General features: G+C 43.3%; 2 protein-coding genes across 2 annotated transcripts in view; both read left to right on the top strand.

The window, feature by feature from the left end:
- TRPC7 (transient receptor potential cation channel subfamily C member 7) overlaps window positions 1–16,854 on the top strand; it is a 184,614-nt gene that overhangs the window by 81,023 nt on the left and 86,737 nt on the right. The gene's annotated exons all lie outside the window — the stretch shown is intronic.
- On the top strand, window positions 9,752–11,412 carry LOC104846187 (neugrin-like). Its single transcript, XM_010593429.3, has one exon. It carries the CDS (start codon window positions 10,136–10,138, stop codon window positions 10,817–10,819), a length of 684 nt encoding a protein of 227 aa, XP_010591731.2. The 5' UTR covers window positions 9,752–10,135; the 3' UTR covers window positions 10,820–11,412.

The raw sequence follows: 16,854 nt of genomic DNA, 5'->3' as shown, positions 1-16,854 counted from the left end.
CTTATTTGTTTATTGTCTGTTTCCCCCAACATGGTAAACTCGATGGTAAGGGTTTTACCACTGTACTCCAAGTCCAGAGCAGCCCCAAGCAAAGTAGAAGATTCTCAAAAATATTTGTTGAAAAAAAATGATAGAATAAGTGAATGAGTGATTGAATATATCTACTGTTTAATCCCATACCCAGTTTCCTCCAGCACAAAAATCAAACAAAATCCCAAATTCAAGGTGAAATGCATTCCTAAAAGCTATCGATGAAATTCACAGGGTTTTCTTGAGGATCAAAATGAGATAATAAATATGAAAGTAGTCCATAATGAGCTACTAGATATTAGGTATTATTTTTCACACTCTTGAACGCCTACAACTACTGTAACCGAGTCCATAGAAACTCAGATCAAGACTGATGACCTTATTCTTATTTAAAAACAACAAAAAAGGAAACCTATTTAGACACAAAATACTGTCATTTAATAACAGTTTTGATAATTTGGTCACTAAATTACATCTTGATGAAATTACAAATTAATGAACGTCATTAATTATTATTCCATAATGAGCCCATCTGATACATCACCATCTGACTGCTTTACCTGCTCCTCCTCTGGAATGTGTTAGCTCTTCCTCAACAGCAGACTTAGGCTAAATGTGTAGGTAATAAAAAGGTACTTCCAAGACCCAGCTGCTGCCTTCAGCAGCTTATATCCTAAAGGGTGACACAGATCTGAAGGCAGCCCTTTATCAAGTAAGTAAAAAAATAAAAGAAAAGAAAAGGCAAAAATGACCTGGGAAACCATCATAGAGGAAGTAGTTTCTGAATCAGCCCTCGAAAGGTGGATCAAAGCTCAGCAGAAAAGAGGGAATGGGAATAAGAACATTGTAGACAGAGGAATCAGTGAGAGGAAAGCGCAAAGGTATGCTAATGTTTGGGGCATTGCAGATGGTCTGGGTGTGGATAGACTGGAAAAAAGGAGCCTGGGGAGCAGAAGACAAAATGAGGTAGGAGATCTGGAGTCTGGGGTAGGAGGAAATAGGACTGGCTGGGGAAGCTGGGCCAGCTGTGATGGGCTGTGAAGATGTGCTCAAGAGTAGGGCCTTCATTCCACAACAGAAAGGGAATCTTTCAGGTTGTCTTTGCAGTTTGTATTTACAATTTCACTTACTTATTGCACAAACAACTCTAACACCATAGGAAAATATTTAAAAGAAAACAATAGTCTACAATCATATGTCTGATATGTCAATCATTTACATTGAATTCTTCTAATTCTTTCCTATATGTGGACATGTATTTATATACTTACAATTATAGGGTAAATAACTTTGTGATCTGATTCCCCTAGCATTACAATGTAAACATTTTTCTATGTTTTCTGTAATTATTATTTTTTGCTACCAAAAGATTGATATGCCATTGTTTATTTTCTCTACTATTGAACATTCACTTTTTTAATATATATTTTTCCTATTACCTCCATACATACAGCTTTCTTTTCTTCTTTTCTGTTAGTTCCTTAAATTGAATTTCTGAGAGTGAGGTTACTGGGTAAAAGGACATAAATATTTACTATTGCTCTTGAAACACACTGTAAAATTATTTCCTCAAAGGGCTACACTATTTTTAATGCCACCAGAGTTATCTAACTGAGCCAGTTTCATGAGTACTTTTCAAGCACTGGGTATTATTAGGAAATTTCCCTAATTGGTATAAAACACTATCTTGTGCATATTTTAAAATGGATTCCTGATTCCTAGGCAGATAAGCATTTTCCCACGTGAATCCGCCCCACCACTACCAACACACTATGTCACACAGGAGAATGGAACTAGCTAAGATGCCAGTGGAGGGGTCCAGTGGGAAGTGATGAGGGCCTAAAGTAAGGCAATGGCTGTGTTTACAGAAGGGAAGGGGGTATGTACAACTGCTATTTTGAAGGTTGAAAACAGGATTTTATAAACCATGGGACAAATCCAGCATAATAGCTTCTGTGAGAGTTTGGCCTCCCAACCATTCACCATAGGATAAATTACTTAGCTTCCTAAATAACCCTAACAGAGACTGACTTTAGGTAAGAAAGGAAATTGAGGCTATTTTGGATCCTGGAGGGCTTTGTGGTAGGATAGGGTAGCAGAGAGCTGTGAACAGCCAGGGGAGGCCCAGGGCCCACAGTGATGGGTGGGGAGAGGCAAGGAGCGAGGATCAGGGCTTGAGAGAAATGCTCAGAAAGAAAGGAGTATACAGTAGCACTCCTTGTTGAGTGCCGGTCATGTCCCCCGTTCTTCACATTAGCCACATTATGTTTTCTCCATTTTACTGATGAAGGAGCAGAGGTCAGAGAGGGAGAGCAAGTCATCTAAAATTGCGCAGCTGGTAAGAAGCAGAGCAGGGACTCGAACCCACATAATTTCAAAGTCTCTGCTCTTAATGCTCACACTCTGCTGGAGCCAAAGGCACTAAGACAAGCTCCCTTGTCAGAGAAATCCTCAAGGGTGGCGGTGAACTCCCAGATTAGGTGCTCTTATTGCATCTGCAAGCCTTGCCGATGAGGTAGAGCAGTGCGAGGAAGGAGGAGGGCTCTGGCTGTGTGAACTAAGGCAGCCCAGGATCCTCAGAGACACTGCATCTCTCTCCAGATCCTGAGCTACCTCTTCTTACCCAGTTTCTCTGGATTCTTTTAAGTGGAAGCAAAATAGTACTTGTTTTCCTAATAAGGACCTTCATTCACAGGGCAAAAAAGAAGTTAACGTGTTAGCTAATATGGAAGCTGCTTTCAGTGACTATCAGGCTGAGATTTAGACCCATTATGAGGGTTTATAAAGACAAAGTTCCAACCACCAAGTTCATTAGCACCAATTACTGATTTTTAGTTGATAACAGACCACTGCCCAGACAAATATGACTTTGTACTATTGGGGGAGGAGGGAGAGAATATGTTGTTGTTGTGTGCCATCAAGTCGATTCTGACCCATAGGGACCCTACAGGACAGAGTAGAACTGCCCCATAAGGTTTCCAAGGCTGTAATCTTTACAGAAGCAGACTGCCAGATCTTTTCTCCTACAGAACTGTTGGTGGCTCCAAGCCACCAACCTTTTGGTTAGCAGCCAAACACTTAACCATTGCACCACCAGAGTCTTCTATTATCACCATGTTTACAAACGTGCACAAATATCCTGAAGGCTCCTTATATGGTTGTTACAGATGTCTTCCTGAAGTAATTTACTCCCTCCTGGACATGTTTCTGCTAAAAAAAAAATAGACCTTTCAACATGATGTGGAAATAAGAGGCTGTATGGAGTAATGGTTAAAATCATAAGCTCTGGAATGAGACAGCTTGGGGTCAATTTAGACCAATTCCTTAACCTTACTTTTCCCTCATCTGTAAAGTGGGGATAACAACACTTGCCTTATAAAGTTCTGGGGCATAGTATGTATAGGATAAATGTAGGCTGCTAGTACATTACAAATGGTATATTTCAGTAACTGCTCTGGTCCATAGTTGGTAGTAGTTATGGGGACCAACTCTATATAATCTGGGTGGCAGGCCAGGCACACCCTACTCCAAGTTGTTATACTCTCTTACTAGAAAAAAAAAAAATCTCTATTCCTAAACTTAATCTATGCTGTAAGAATTATTATTTTATAAATACATAAAATATCTGATGTCATATGTGTATGTGTATACAATATTAAATATATAATCAGTGGAGAAACAGGTATAACCAGCATGCATTTGCTTCATGGCTCTCAGGGTAAAATATCTCATATCTTAACTGCTACTTTTATAAAGTAGGCTCTGGAGCCAGAGAACCTGTGTTCACATCCCGGCTGTGTTACTTAACCACTCTGTGCCTCAGTTTCCTTGCCTATAAAAAAAAAGCTAATAATTGTGCCTATGTCATAGAATTGTTGGGAGGATTAAGTAATACCTAAAAATCATTTAAAACACTGTCTGATACATCATAAATGCTCAATAAATGTTGATTTTTCTAGATCATATGAAATCTGGCTTACATTCTCATGCCCAGGTTATGAGGCGATCTTGTCTCAGTCACTCTGGGGGCATCTTCTCCCTGCTCTAGGTCACACCACAGCCCTGGAGATTCACCTATATACCTCAAGAAAGGCTCTTGGTCTGTACCAGATGCCACTGACAAGGGCTGCTCCCCATCAGGTATCCCAAGTATTGCTCCATCTTACTCATTCAACACGTTTTTGAGCACCTACTGTGTTCTAGGTACTGTGCTAGGTGCTGGAATAGAACAGTAAAAAACAAAACAGTCAAGATTTTCTATCCTCATAGTGCTTCAAATGAAGCAAGTTCTCTGGACCAGACTGGTGTGGGGAACCTCTCCTGAACTCCCACAAAGAAGACGCTTGGCACTGATCAGTTCCTCAGCACTCTGAAATAACCTCCACTGGGGGATCCTTCTATCACCAGGGCAAAGAGTTCAAGTGGGACCTGGTGTCTAACACCCCACAGAAGACTCGCCAATCCCGTTCCCCTCTCCCAATCTCAGGAAGCCATCCCTCTTTCCAGCACCAAGCACTATCCTCCAGCCCCTACCCTCACTAGGCTTCAATACTTCCAACAAAGGCCTTTATGTGGTCTTCAAAACAAGTTCTAAAACCCCCAGGAGCTAGTGACTTCCTCTTGAGCCAGGACCACCAGAGCATAGAGCCCTGGCCCTTCTGCAGGAGGTGGAAGGCAAAATGCCATTCATTCTCCCATGATGAGCCCTCAGTCAAGAAAACAAGACAGGTTCATCTCTCAGGCAGCTTATTCAGCCTCCCAGTAACCCAGATGGGGTCAAGGGAGGAGGGCGTGTATGGCTAATGGGGTGGTAGGCTGCATAGGACTGCAGAGCTGTCAGAGGGAATGATGACACAGAACTTACTCCTAGATCTGACCAGAGGGAAATTAATGAGATTTTGAGACAGCATATTCAGCAGAGTTCAGTAGTCAGATTTCAGATGGTAGGGAGGCCAAAGGGAGGACCAAGAACACAGGTGGAGAGCTAGCTGTGATTACGCGGAGGGATGTTTCTTCCTCTGAGAAGGGAGTGGAGGAAAGGATGAACATCAAGGCAGACATCAGAGGAGGACAGAGGAAGGAGCTCTTTCCAAACAGCCCCACAGAGAAAGAGCCAACATTGAGTCTCAGACCTGGAAACTGAAAAGAGCTTTTCAACTCATCTTTTGGTACATAAAACTTAGTGGGCTTAAAAAAAAAAATCATTTTATTTGCTCATAACTCTGTGGGTCAGGAAATCAGGCAGGGCTCAGCTGGAATCATTTGCTCAACTGTATTCAACTGGTGGCTGGTCTGGGAAGGAAGATGCAAGAAAGCTTCACTCACGTACTGGGAACCTCAGTGTTCCTTCCTATGGTCTCTCTCCCTCCACATAGCTATCTTGGGCTTCCTCAGAGCACAGTGATCTCAAGGGAATTGGATTCTCACAGAGCTGCTACTTTCCAAGAGGGAGCTTTCCTAGAGATGAAGGCAGATGCTGCAGATCTCTAAGGCTCAGTCTTGGAAAGTTTCGCAGTGTCGCCTCTGCCATATCCTAGTCATCAAAATGGTCACTGAGAGCTAACCTAGATTCAAGAGACATGGGAATAGATTCCACCTCTTGATGGGAGATTTTCAAGGCCATACTGCAGAGCATGTGAGATGGGAAAGATTGTTGCCACCATCTTTGGAAATGTAGTCTACCCTAAAAGAGAGAAAAGATTATAGTCCCTACATATACAGGTGCACTGTGGAGTCAAGCAGATGAGCCAGGGGATTCATTCATGAATTCATTCATTCAACAAATATTTACTGAGAACCTATATGTACTGGGGAAACCCTGGTGGTGTAGTGGTTAAGTGTTACAGCTGCTAACCAAAAGGTCGGCAGTTCGAATCCGCCAGGCACTCCCTGGAAACTCTACCAGGCAGTTCTAGTCTGTCCTGTAGGGTCACTATGAGTCAGAATCGACTCAACCGCAGTGGGTTTGGTTGGGTTTTAATATGTACTGGACTGTATTCTAGGTAGTAAGAATACAATGCAGTGAAAAAAGTCCTTGCCCTTATGGAGCTTGCATTCTAACACAGCAACAGATAATACATACATAAAATCTAAGGGTTGCTAAGTGATATAAAGATAAACAAGCAGGATAATAGAACAGCAAGGCACAGAATAAGGGGCAGAAGGAATGCTTTTATTTTGGACAAAGGGGTCAGGGAAGGCCCTGATGTTGAGTTTCAGGAATAGTGAGGAGTCTGGTGGGGATGGATCACAGTGAGCAAAGAGAAGAGTGATGAGATGTGAAGTAGGCAAGAAGTAGGTCATCAAAAGCCCTATAGACGTGGAAAGAAGTGTGGATTTTTTTTTTTTTTCTAAGCAGAGTGGGAAGCCATTGAAGAATTTTGAGTAGGAAAATGACGTGACAAACTTGAGTCTGGAGGCTGCCTTGGATGCACATCTGCCAACAGGCTCGTCATGGAGCTGGTGCTGCACAGGCACAGAGGGTGGGCAGTAAGGGTGAGCCAAAAAAGGGGAAGAGTGCGACAGGAGGGCCTGACCTCTTGTCCAGCTGAATGCAACTCGGTTCTTAGCAGAAACCCATCCTCGCTAGCCAGCTAATGCCCCTTCTCGCCCTTAAAGAGGTGGGGGGAAAGGAGATCACTGAATCCACCACCATCCTTATACCCTCTGGCCCATCCTCAGGTCACTAGGCTTCCCTTCTGGATTCTCAGCACTTTGGGGTAGTATCTTTACTATAGATTTAACAGTATAGTGATCATAAGCCATCCAAATTTGGTCTGGAAAAAAAAAAATTTCTTTAAGAAGTCTGCCCAACTCCAGATGGCTTTATAAATTAAGTTAAATCTACAACTGGCCCAGGAACTTTCCCTGTGGTAATTACATTAGTGATCATTAACATTTAAAGAGGTTGCAAGCAGAATCCTGGACTTTGCAATAAATTATCATTGTCCACTGGGCAGACTCCATGATTCAGGTGCCTCTGGAACCTTTTGAGATTGTCTGATGCTGTAACGTCAATGGAGGATGTTGTTCCGCTCTTTAGTAAATGTGGAGACAGGGGCAGGGGGACAAGTGTATGTGCACATACAAACTACACTATGAATATCTACCCATGTATCTAAAAATAAATGTCAATAACAACTCCCCCTAGCTCCCAAAACACTCTGCTTTTCAGGGTCATGTTCCTTCACCTTACAAGACCCTTCAGGGCCTGTGTCTCCAGCCCCATCTCCAAGTACTCACTCCCCCATGGTCCAGCCACCCTGATCTACCTATACCTCTTCTGACACACCAGGCTCTGATGTGTCCATAATAATAACAATTTAAAAAAAAATTTTACTAAGCGCTTAATCCCCACGTTATAGACAAAATAGATTAGGCTCAGAAGTGAAGTAACTTGCAGAGTTAAGATTCAAACCAAGATCTGTCTGACTCTTAAGCCAATGCTCTTATCGCTTTGCAGCTCCTCTTCAACATGTCCTTCCTGACTCTTTCAGTGGCTCAATTATAGCCTCCATGGCTCAGGTCAAGAATCCATCCTCTGGGAAGCCCTCCTTTACTGTCCCCCCATGTCCCAGCTGGGGCTGGGTACCCCTCCTCTGCAGTAACCTGAGCTAACCCCTGTTATAGCATTGATTGGATTTGTCTATTTACTTATTTGTCTCCCTAACTAGATTCTAAGGGCCATGGGAGCCAGAATTACTATTATCAGTCTTTCTGTTCCTGGTCTCTGGCCAAGTAGGCATTTGATGAATGAAGGAATGAATAAATAGATAAATGGTGAGTGGATGGGTGAGTGGGTGGGTGGGTAGATAGACAGTAATGTGTAGGTAGATTGACTTTACTATATCACAATGTCTTATGGAAATCAGTTTCTACTTTTAAAGAATATACATATTCATATGAGAGATCTTATTTCCCATAGGTTGATAAAAACCAGCAAAGTATGACCATATTGATCCAGCCCATCGAGAAATTATATACACATGTGTGTTTGTGTGTGTGTGTGTGTGTGTGTGTGTGTGTGTGTATCATGGCTTGGAGGATGGCCCCTGAATGACAAAGGGCTACTTCCTCTTCAAATAGCAAACACAGGTGTCAAGGGACCTTCATACTGGTTGCTGAATATTTATATCCCTCATTTGACATCTAAGAACAGGGAGCCAGCAGTCACCTGCATGCCCAAAATTTGGCCTCTCCAGAAATAAGTGCTGGTTTTTCCCTGTGTTTTCAGTGTGTTGAATTTTTACATTTCCTAAACAAGTGAAAAAAGCAGACTAAGGATGACCAGACTAGTAGACTTGGGTGGCAAAGTGGGCACAGATACCACCAAGAGAAAAGAAACCAATGTTTACTGAGTATCTGGCTTAGGTATATGCCAGGCTCATTGTCTAAGTAATAGTATCCTTAAAGTAACAGAGGGCAGAAATGGGCAGTGTGACATGGAATTAGGAACACCTTTTAAAGGTTCTCTGTGGCCTCCTGATGAGAAGGATAATGGTGGTTGCTGGGGTGGGATGTGGGTGGTCACCAATAGGCACACCCTATTCTTTTACATAGGACCCAGAACCACAGAGAAAAGAACTTAAACAATGTCTACTTCATCCTGGGCTCCAGCAACTCTGTTGGGCATACTGCCCTTTAGAAAAATAAAATAGGCACAAGAAGAGATCGGTGTTCTTTCACCTGTCAGGGAGAGGGTTAAATAGATGGAGACTGGGAGACAGGAAAAATGAAGAGCAGATGGCCACACCTGCAGAGAAAGTAGACATCTCTCAGGCCAAGGAAGTATTTAAGAGCAGAGGAATTTAGCACCCACCACCACATGGGGCTCTGCGTGGCATTATAATATAGATTAGTAGGAGATACAATTAATTTTAAATTTATTAAAAAAATAATACTTAAAAATAAAAAACAAAGTGTGATTTTAAATAAATAAAGGGTACAAATACATCATTGCTGAGTTGCACATTTCTGTGCAAATTTTTCAGCTGCTGGAAATAACTCTTTTGGACTAGTTTATTCATCGATATCATGAAGAAAGAGTTATATATAAACTTTACATACTTTCCTCTAATTCCTTCATCTGCAACTGATCTAATCTTTTATTTCATCATTTGAGGAGCTCTTTTTGAAAAATGTATCCTACCCCACCCTACCATCAGCCCCAACCTAGGACTACACTTTTTGTATTGGTTGAAAGCTGTGATTTATATTTCAAGGAAGCATTTCCAGCTTGTCTGTCTTCTTTTCTTTAATTAAATATAGGTGCAGATTTCCCTTATCAATATCAATACACTTGGGTTTATATTTGCCTGTTGACAAAGTCTTTAGGGTAAGAATGATTCTTGCAAGAAAAAAAATTGCTTTTAACGATCTCCAAGTTTCTATCTCCACTTAAGGGCCACCAAAGTATGGAATAACACTCTATACATAAACTCATCTTTGTTTCATTAAAAATCTTAATGCAGGCTGCGTTTCGCTGAGCAGAAGCTGATTTCGTCGTCACGGCGGTTGCTCTGAGCATCTTTCTGGAAGGGCGTGTCCGCGCCGTTGTTGCTCGCTGTGGGTTGGCGACCCGGGGGGTGACGGGCCTGAGCCCTGTCGGCCGCGAGCCGGACCCTGATTCCGACTGGGAGCCGGAGGCGCGGGAGCTGCAGGAGGTGGAGAGGTACCGGCTCCTTCCCGGGCCCTCAGCCTGAAGCAGGGCCTAGCTCCGGGCGCCCTGCCGCCGCATCCGCAGCGGCCCTTGTTTCTTCTCACTTGTTGTTTGGGGCGCAGCGGCAGGTGGTCAGCTACTTTGGAACCACGTTTTCCTTTACTAGTGACGTATTTCATCACCCATTTAGAGTTCGGCATGCTTCCGGGGCTGCTGTTGTTCTAGGTGTTAGATTTCTGGGGCTTTACACAGAGCAGGTCTGAGCCGGCAGACAGGATTCGGTCACCCTTCCTTACAAAGAGAAAAGGGCTGGCCGCTTCGTGATTTAGCCTGAGGCTCTCCAACCCCCTGTGTTGCTTCCACGCATGGCCTCTGCTATTGGTTCTCTCCCTCAGCGCCCTGAAACGACAGAAAAAAGCAATCCAGTTCCAGAAAATTCGAAGGCAAATGGAGGGGCCAGGTGCCCTGCCCAGGACCCTGACGCGGGAAGCCATGGAGCAAATCCGGTATTTACAGAAGGAATTTGCAGAGTCCTGGTCAGTTCCCAGGTTGGCTGAAGGCTTTGATGTCAGCAGCGATGTGATCCGAAGGGTTTTAAAAAGCAAATTTGAACCCACATTGGAGCAGAAGCTGAAGCAGGATGAAAAAGTTCTTAAGAAAGCTGGGTTTGCCCACTCGTTCCAGCAGACTCAGGCCTCTGGGAATACCACAAAGCCACTCTCTGCTGGCCACCCTGTACCAGGCTGTTTGCCGATGCCAGGGGGTGAAGCCTTATCCAAAGGCCAGCATCGCAGCATGGCTTTGAAAGTGATAGAGTCCAACACTCGTAGTACAAATACACCAAGGAGACAGAAAGAAAGGAATGAAGGAATCCAGAGCCTGGGAGGAATAAAGGAGAGCATTGTGCCCGTCGCTGCAGCCCTGGGTCGTCAGAGGGACTTGCAGAAGTACTACACCAGTGATCGTGAGGGCACTGAAGGAACTGTCAGTTATGGATTGCCAAATGATGAGAAGCTGGAAGAGTTGAAGACAGGGGAGCCATGTGACCAGAACTTGAACTTCGGCAGCAAAGTAGTGCTGAGGGGGCGGGAGTTCTTCGATAGCAATGGGAACTTCCTATATATAATTTGAGTTGGGGCCTATCTTGTGGAGATGTGTGAAACAGCTGGGGAAATGTATTGGGAGCTGCCTGGATTTCGGCTTATGGGTTAGCCACCTTAGAGTAGGAGGAAGTGATGGGCCTGGAATAGAAGCGGGAGGAGCTGCTTGGATTTGAATCTGACAAAGGGCAATGAACATCAGGGCCAGCGTGTAAAGGGCCAGGGTGAGTTGGGCTGGATAGATTCAGGCTTCCTAGAGCAGTGCTTCAGGTCTGACCCCTGTGGATCATCACCACGCACCCTTCTTGCTCAGACTCTCTGTATATTGAAAAGCAGCCCATGTTGCATGTGTTGTGAGTTTCTGTGATACTTGCAGTATGTTTTGGGGAGGAAATGAAAAATTTGCTTTCTGACCCCATTTCCTTCTTGATTAATGAATTCTAGTAGTTCTGGAACTGCTTGATCAATTAGTTGTTTTCCTTACGTGTAAAATACAGCAAAAAAAAAAATCTTAATGCGTGGTACAACTCTCTGGACAGGACTTAAGATTTACAGTTTTGATTTTTATCACAGAAATAAAATATTATACTGACAAAGATATGAGTTATTTTGTCCTTAAAAACTGTACCATAAACTAAAAACTGGAACTAAAGCCTTGAACCCTCCTTTGAGTTAGTTATGATTATTATTATTTTTAGATAAGAAAGTTAGTCACTCATCAGCGGTGGAGCCAGGACTGGAACCCAGACAGGCTGACCCCAGAGTCCACATGTGTTCTATGACCCCCATGAATCTTTGCATTCAAGCAACAGCACATCCCACCAGGGAAAGTCTGCAGAGTCATGAAACCAGCTTGGGAACAAACCCAGTCAGTCCTCAGGCTCCGGAAACTGTCTGGAACTGCACCTCTTCCTAGCAAGATGTCAGTGTCAGATGGAATTTGGCAAGGGGTCTGAAATCCTAATTAGGTCCTTCAGCAAAGTAGTTTCTTGACTGAAGTCAGCACTTTTCAAGGCTGTAAATCTGGGCATAGGTGCAGAGACTTATCTATGGAAAATAGCTCTTATGGCAAGCACTGACATTGCACCCCTGTTCAAACATCTGACACCCATCTTTTAGGTAACCATAATACTACAGTATCAGCTCAAAAATACAAGTCAAGCTCATTAATCTTTTACTTAACAGATTATGGCATCACATGAAATTTACAACTGCACCTTCCTTGCTTTCACTGATTAAAGTTGGTCTATGATGTGATCAAAGTCATTTTTTTTTTTTTTCAGTTTCTTTGTACATTCAGTAGAGCAAGATCGCACAGTCTGCCTTGAGCCATGGAGGCCCTCAAATTCAAAAATACTAGTTTTAGGAACTGTGGGGACAGACCACACCTGCCATACCTTAGATATGACTCTGCATAGGTGGCCTCTACATTAACCTGTTTCTTGGCAAAGTGGTGAAAAATTGAACCATCATGGAATCAGGCTGCTGCTACTCTTGTTTGGTCGCAGGCGTGAGAGCTTAGGATTTCATCCTTAGCATGATGACTCACTCTTTTTTTAGGAAGATCAAGTTGTTGAGGAAACTGTCTTCCAGCCCTTCCCCTTGTGTATTCCTGAATTTTGTCTCCACTGGGACTTGGCTAACCAACAGCGAGAAGCAGAGAGAGAGGAAGATGAGCCTTCTAACAGCATCTTGAATGGTGAGGTCCCCTGGCTTTTGTGGGCTTGGAGAACTCACCACACCACAGTCCCCTGACTTTGCTATGCCTGCCTGATTTAAATCTACTTTGTGGAAATATAGAATAATAGTTTAAAACATTACCTTTGAAATCAGACTGACCTGGGTACAAGTCCAGCCCTTGTCACTAATCACCTAGGTGATTGTAGGCAAATTAATCTCTCTAGGTCTCATGCCCCCATATTTAAAATAGGGGCTTAAGAATACCCACCTCAAAGAGCTGATGTGAGTGTTAAATAAGGTAATGACTGTTAAGCATAGGGACTGACAAAGAATAGGTGCTCAATAAGCACTGCTGTTGTGGTATGCTATCAAGTCTATTTCGACCCATAAGGACTCTATGGGACAGACTAGAACTGCCCCACAGGGTTTCCAAGGTTGTAATCTTTACAGAAGCAGCCTGCCACATCTTTCTTCTGCAGAGTGGCTGGTGGGCTTGAACCGTTAACCTTTTGGTTAGCAGCCAAGTGCTTAACTGCTCCATCACCAGGGCTCCTTTAATAAACATTAGTTAATCCTTACTAGTGTAATTATTATTATTATGTATAAATAGTTTCCAGATTGATGTCAGTTTGCAGTGCGACATGGCTGGCAAGACGTATACATAGAAATGAAATTATAAGATAATCCTCAAAACCCATATTTCAATCTTCTCCTGTCCAAGAATACAAGAGCCTAGTTTAGTTTTCAGCACCTCTCCTTGTCTGCCTTTTGATAAGGACGTGAAAATGGCTAAGTGCTCATCAGACCCTAAGTAACAGGGGATTTTTTATACTTAGAAATTATTCTGGGATGATGAGTCACAGAAAAAATCAAAGCAAATTTAAAAGGATTTGGAAGAGCACTCAATTCATCAATCACTCAACAGATGTTGACTGAGTGCCTACTATGTGCAAAACATAAGGCTGCACACTTCTGAGGATACAAAGACATTTGGTACCCTCAAGGAGCTTGAAAATAGAAGAAGGGATAAAACATAAAAAGAAGAGTACAGTTATTCACAACCTGACCCATGAGCCTTGATTAGTAACAAGTGAGTGGCTACAGAACAAGACCCGCAGGAGTCCAAGACATCTCAGGCAGCTGAAGAACTTGGTAGGACTTGAAGGTCAAGAGAAAGTTGGGTCTTGAATGCTAGTTATTAATTGAACCAGAGAGGAGCTGGATGGGCCTTTCTTGAACACAGGCAGGGAGCTGAGTGTACATGCCATGTTGAGAAGAGTACGTAGGGCAGCTTGGTTAGAGGGGAAGACTCAGGAAGAGGAGTAGTTGAAGATTATGCAAGAAGATTTACTAGGAGTAACTTCCACTTCTCTGGTTTCAGGCTAGGCCATAGCCCTGAGGTGAGGTGAGGTGGGATGGGGTTGGGTAGGGAGAGTCATTGCCCAGGTATAGAAAGTGATTCTTTGTGATACTGGGAAAGAGCAGAGACAGTCATCTAGAGCCAGCAAGAAGTTCACTCTGAGCCCTCAGTGGAACTCTGGCCATGACAACTTAGCCAGACTGAAAACCAAGTCACCTTCTCAGCACTCTCTGAGCTGACTGCTGTGGGAAGGATACCTGGTGAGCGCTGGAAAATCACAGCACTTAGCATTCACCTCCAGGAAGGCCAGCTAAGGTCTCCTGCCATTGCATCTGCAGCCAGGACATGGCTCACCCATAGCTCTGGGAGAAGTCCAACACCATTTCTTTGATCCCTACACCCCAGAGCCTAAGGCACAGGCTGGTTCAGGAACAACTGTTTTCATCAGAAGATCACCCCTTCTCTAATAAAAGGGATGCTGCTGAGTCAAAAGGACTGCCCTCAGAGCAACCCACCAACTTGGGACACTGTATAAGTAATACCTGTCAGTCCAGAAAATTGGAGGTTTGTTTAAGGAGAAGTGAGAAACATTTTTTCACATCCTGCTGTCCCTGGGGAATAGGAACAGAGAATTGTCTTTGAGAACAGTGAAACAAGCCACTCAAATGAACACATGGCATCAAATCTCTGTAGATGTGAAGGGCCTTCAAAAATGCCCATCTCTTCTTGCTGGCTGGTAGACTTCCAGAATAGCCCAACGAGCAGGTACCTGGCAAGACCCTCAGCTGTGGAAATAACCAAGAACCATGTCATGGTTGGTTGGGGTCAGGGATGCCTAAGTAGAAGAGGCAGGGGAAGCTGGAATTGAATGAGACATGTATGTGTACAGGCATCCAAACTGAATCTCCCAGCAATGAAGGGGGCATCTGACAGATACTCAGATGGTCAAAAAATGGACAATTTTAAAGGTGGTGCTGCTAAAAAGTGTGAGGTAGGGGGAGATGTGGAAGCTTGTGTGTATAAAATAAAGAACCTTAAGTTGTAACCAAAAATCCTCTTGAGTTGAGCTCCAATCTCTGTCCCCTTCCTTGGCTCATTTCTTGGGACACGCCCCCTCCCCCAAATGATATATGAATTTTTTTGTGGTATGATCTTCAAACTTGTTGCTCAATTGCCTTTGGGGATTAAGATAGGTTTTTTTGTTTGTTTGGTTTTGTTTCTCAATCTCCATTCAGTGGAGATACAAGTTCAAGCATTTATACGTTCATCATGTCTCCTAAAAAGCAAACTGGCAGTCTTACATACATGTGCTTCTTCCAGGTGGTGTGACATAGCCAGAAGTACTGATAATCTGTCACAGGGAAGATGTGTAAGAAAAGCTACCCTGACCCTGTAGATGGCACCAGGTTTTCAGTCTGAAGGCAGAGAACTTCTAGCTGTGTTATTTATCATTCTAATAGCACTGCCTGAGCACCATTCTAACAACCACAGGAGCCCACAAAGAGAAGTTTGTGATCTTCAGTGGAGGATCATGCAAGCACATAACTATGATAAAGCGAGAGACTAAGAGCTGTGTGAGAGGAGAGAGAGAGATTCTCATGTCAGGGGGTAGAGTAAGGTATCATGGAAGAGGCAGTTATTGAGCTCAGCAGGACTTGGATGAGTGGAGATGAGAGGGAAGGCTTTCCAGTTAGCAGAAATACCTTAAGCAGGAGCTCAGAAATGGTAAAGTATTGAAGACTCTGAGAATAGCTTTGCTACAGTTTGTCTAGAGGATAAGGATTGAAAGGAAAAGAGCAGAGCCACATTGGAAAAGCAGCTTGAGATCAAGTTTTTAACCCTATCTCCTACTATGCTTACTCTGTTCTCTTTTTTCCTTCTTTTCCTTCCTTTCACTTGCTTCCTTCCTCCCCAACTAAAATCCCCTTCCATGTATACATCCATCTTTCCATCTAACCCAAACAGTGCAAATGGAGTAGATGTAGGATTAGCATAGCAACTTCTACTACCCTGGAGAAGGAAGTCAGAGATCAATTGTCCTTCCCAAGAGGACACAGCCCACCGTCACAGGGTAAAGGGAGGCAACCCAAACTCTGGCTGCAAAACTACATAAGCGTCTCTGTGGTACATCTGAAATCTGCAGACTCATACAGATGCCCTCCTGGTTGGCAGGCAGAATGAGACAGTAACAGGACCCAGAAGAGACACAGGAACCTTTGGTTGAGAAAGGAAGTAGTTAAGAACATACACTCTGGAGTCAAATCTGAATTTGAATCCTTGCTCTACCACCTAGTAACTCACAGAGCCATGAGCTTTAAAATGGGCATAATAATAGTTCCCACCTCACGGTGTAATGAGGATCAAATGATATAATGTTCATAGTGTGTTCAGCACAGGGTCTGCTCCACAGTGAGTGCTCAATGAATGTTTGCTTTTTGATGTTTTATTTATAACAAGGAACTAAGACCAGGAAGAGTTAAAGTCAAAGCCAATCAAATCAAAAGAATGTAAGCAGGAACTTAGTGGATTACAAAGAGCTCAGTCTTTGGAGTCAGACAGACCAAAGTTGGACTCCCTGATTGCATCAATCACTAGCTATGGGGCCATAGGAAATTTGATCTGACCCAGCCTCATTTTCCTCAACTGCTAAATGGGGATAAGAAAACATTTTTGGAGGGCTATTGTGAAGATTATAGATAATGTAAGTAAAGTTCCTTCATATGGTAGGTCCTCAAATAACAGCAGAAACACAAAACCTTTTGTTTTGCCTGGTGTCCATATTTAGAGGCTCCTTGAAAGAAGCATGATTTTATGAGCTTCCCACCTAAAGCTCCAAGCCCTACAGCTCTTTCTTCCCACTCACCATCACCACCCTCCCAGGACTATCGTGAATTATCCTCTTACAGTGGCTACTCAGGAGCTGCATGGCTGAATAAATTGGTGAGGATGACCACGGTGACAGTGTTGGTCCCATACCAGAATGCCCCACTGATTTAAAATTTAATAAAACAATGGTAATTTGTTTT

Source organism: Loxodonta africana, chromosome 2, assembly GCF_030014295.1.
Source record: "Loxodonta africana isolate mLoxAfr1 chromosome 2, mLoxAfr1.hap2, whole genome shotgun sequence".
Lineage (NCBI taxonomy): Eukaryota > Metazoa > Chordata > Mammalia > Proboscidea > Elephantidae > Loxodonta > Loxodonta africana.
Note: the sequence above shows the minus strand (reverse complement) of the source record. Positions and strands in the feature narration are given on the sequence as shown.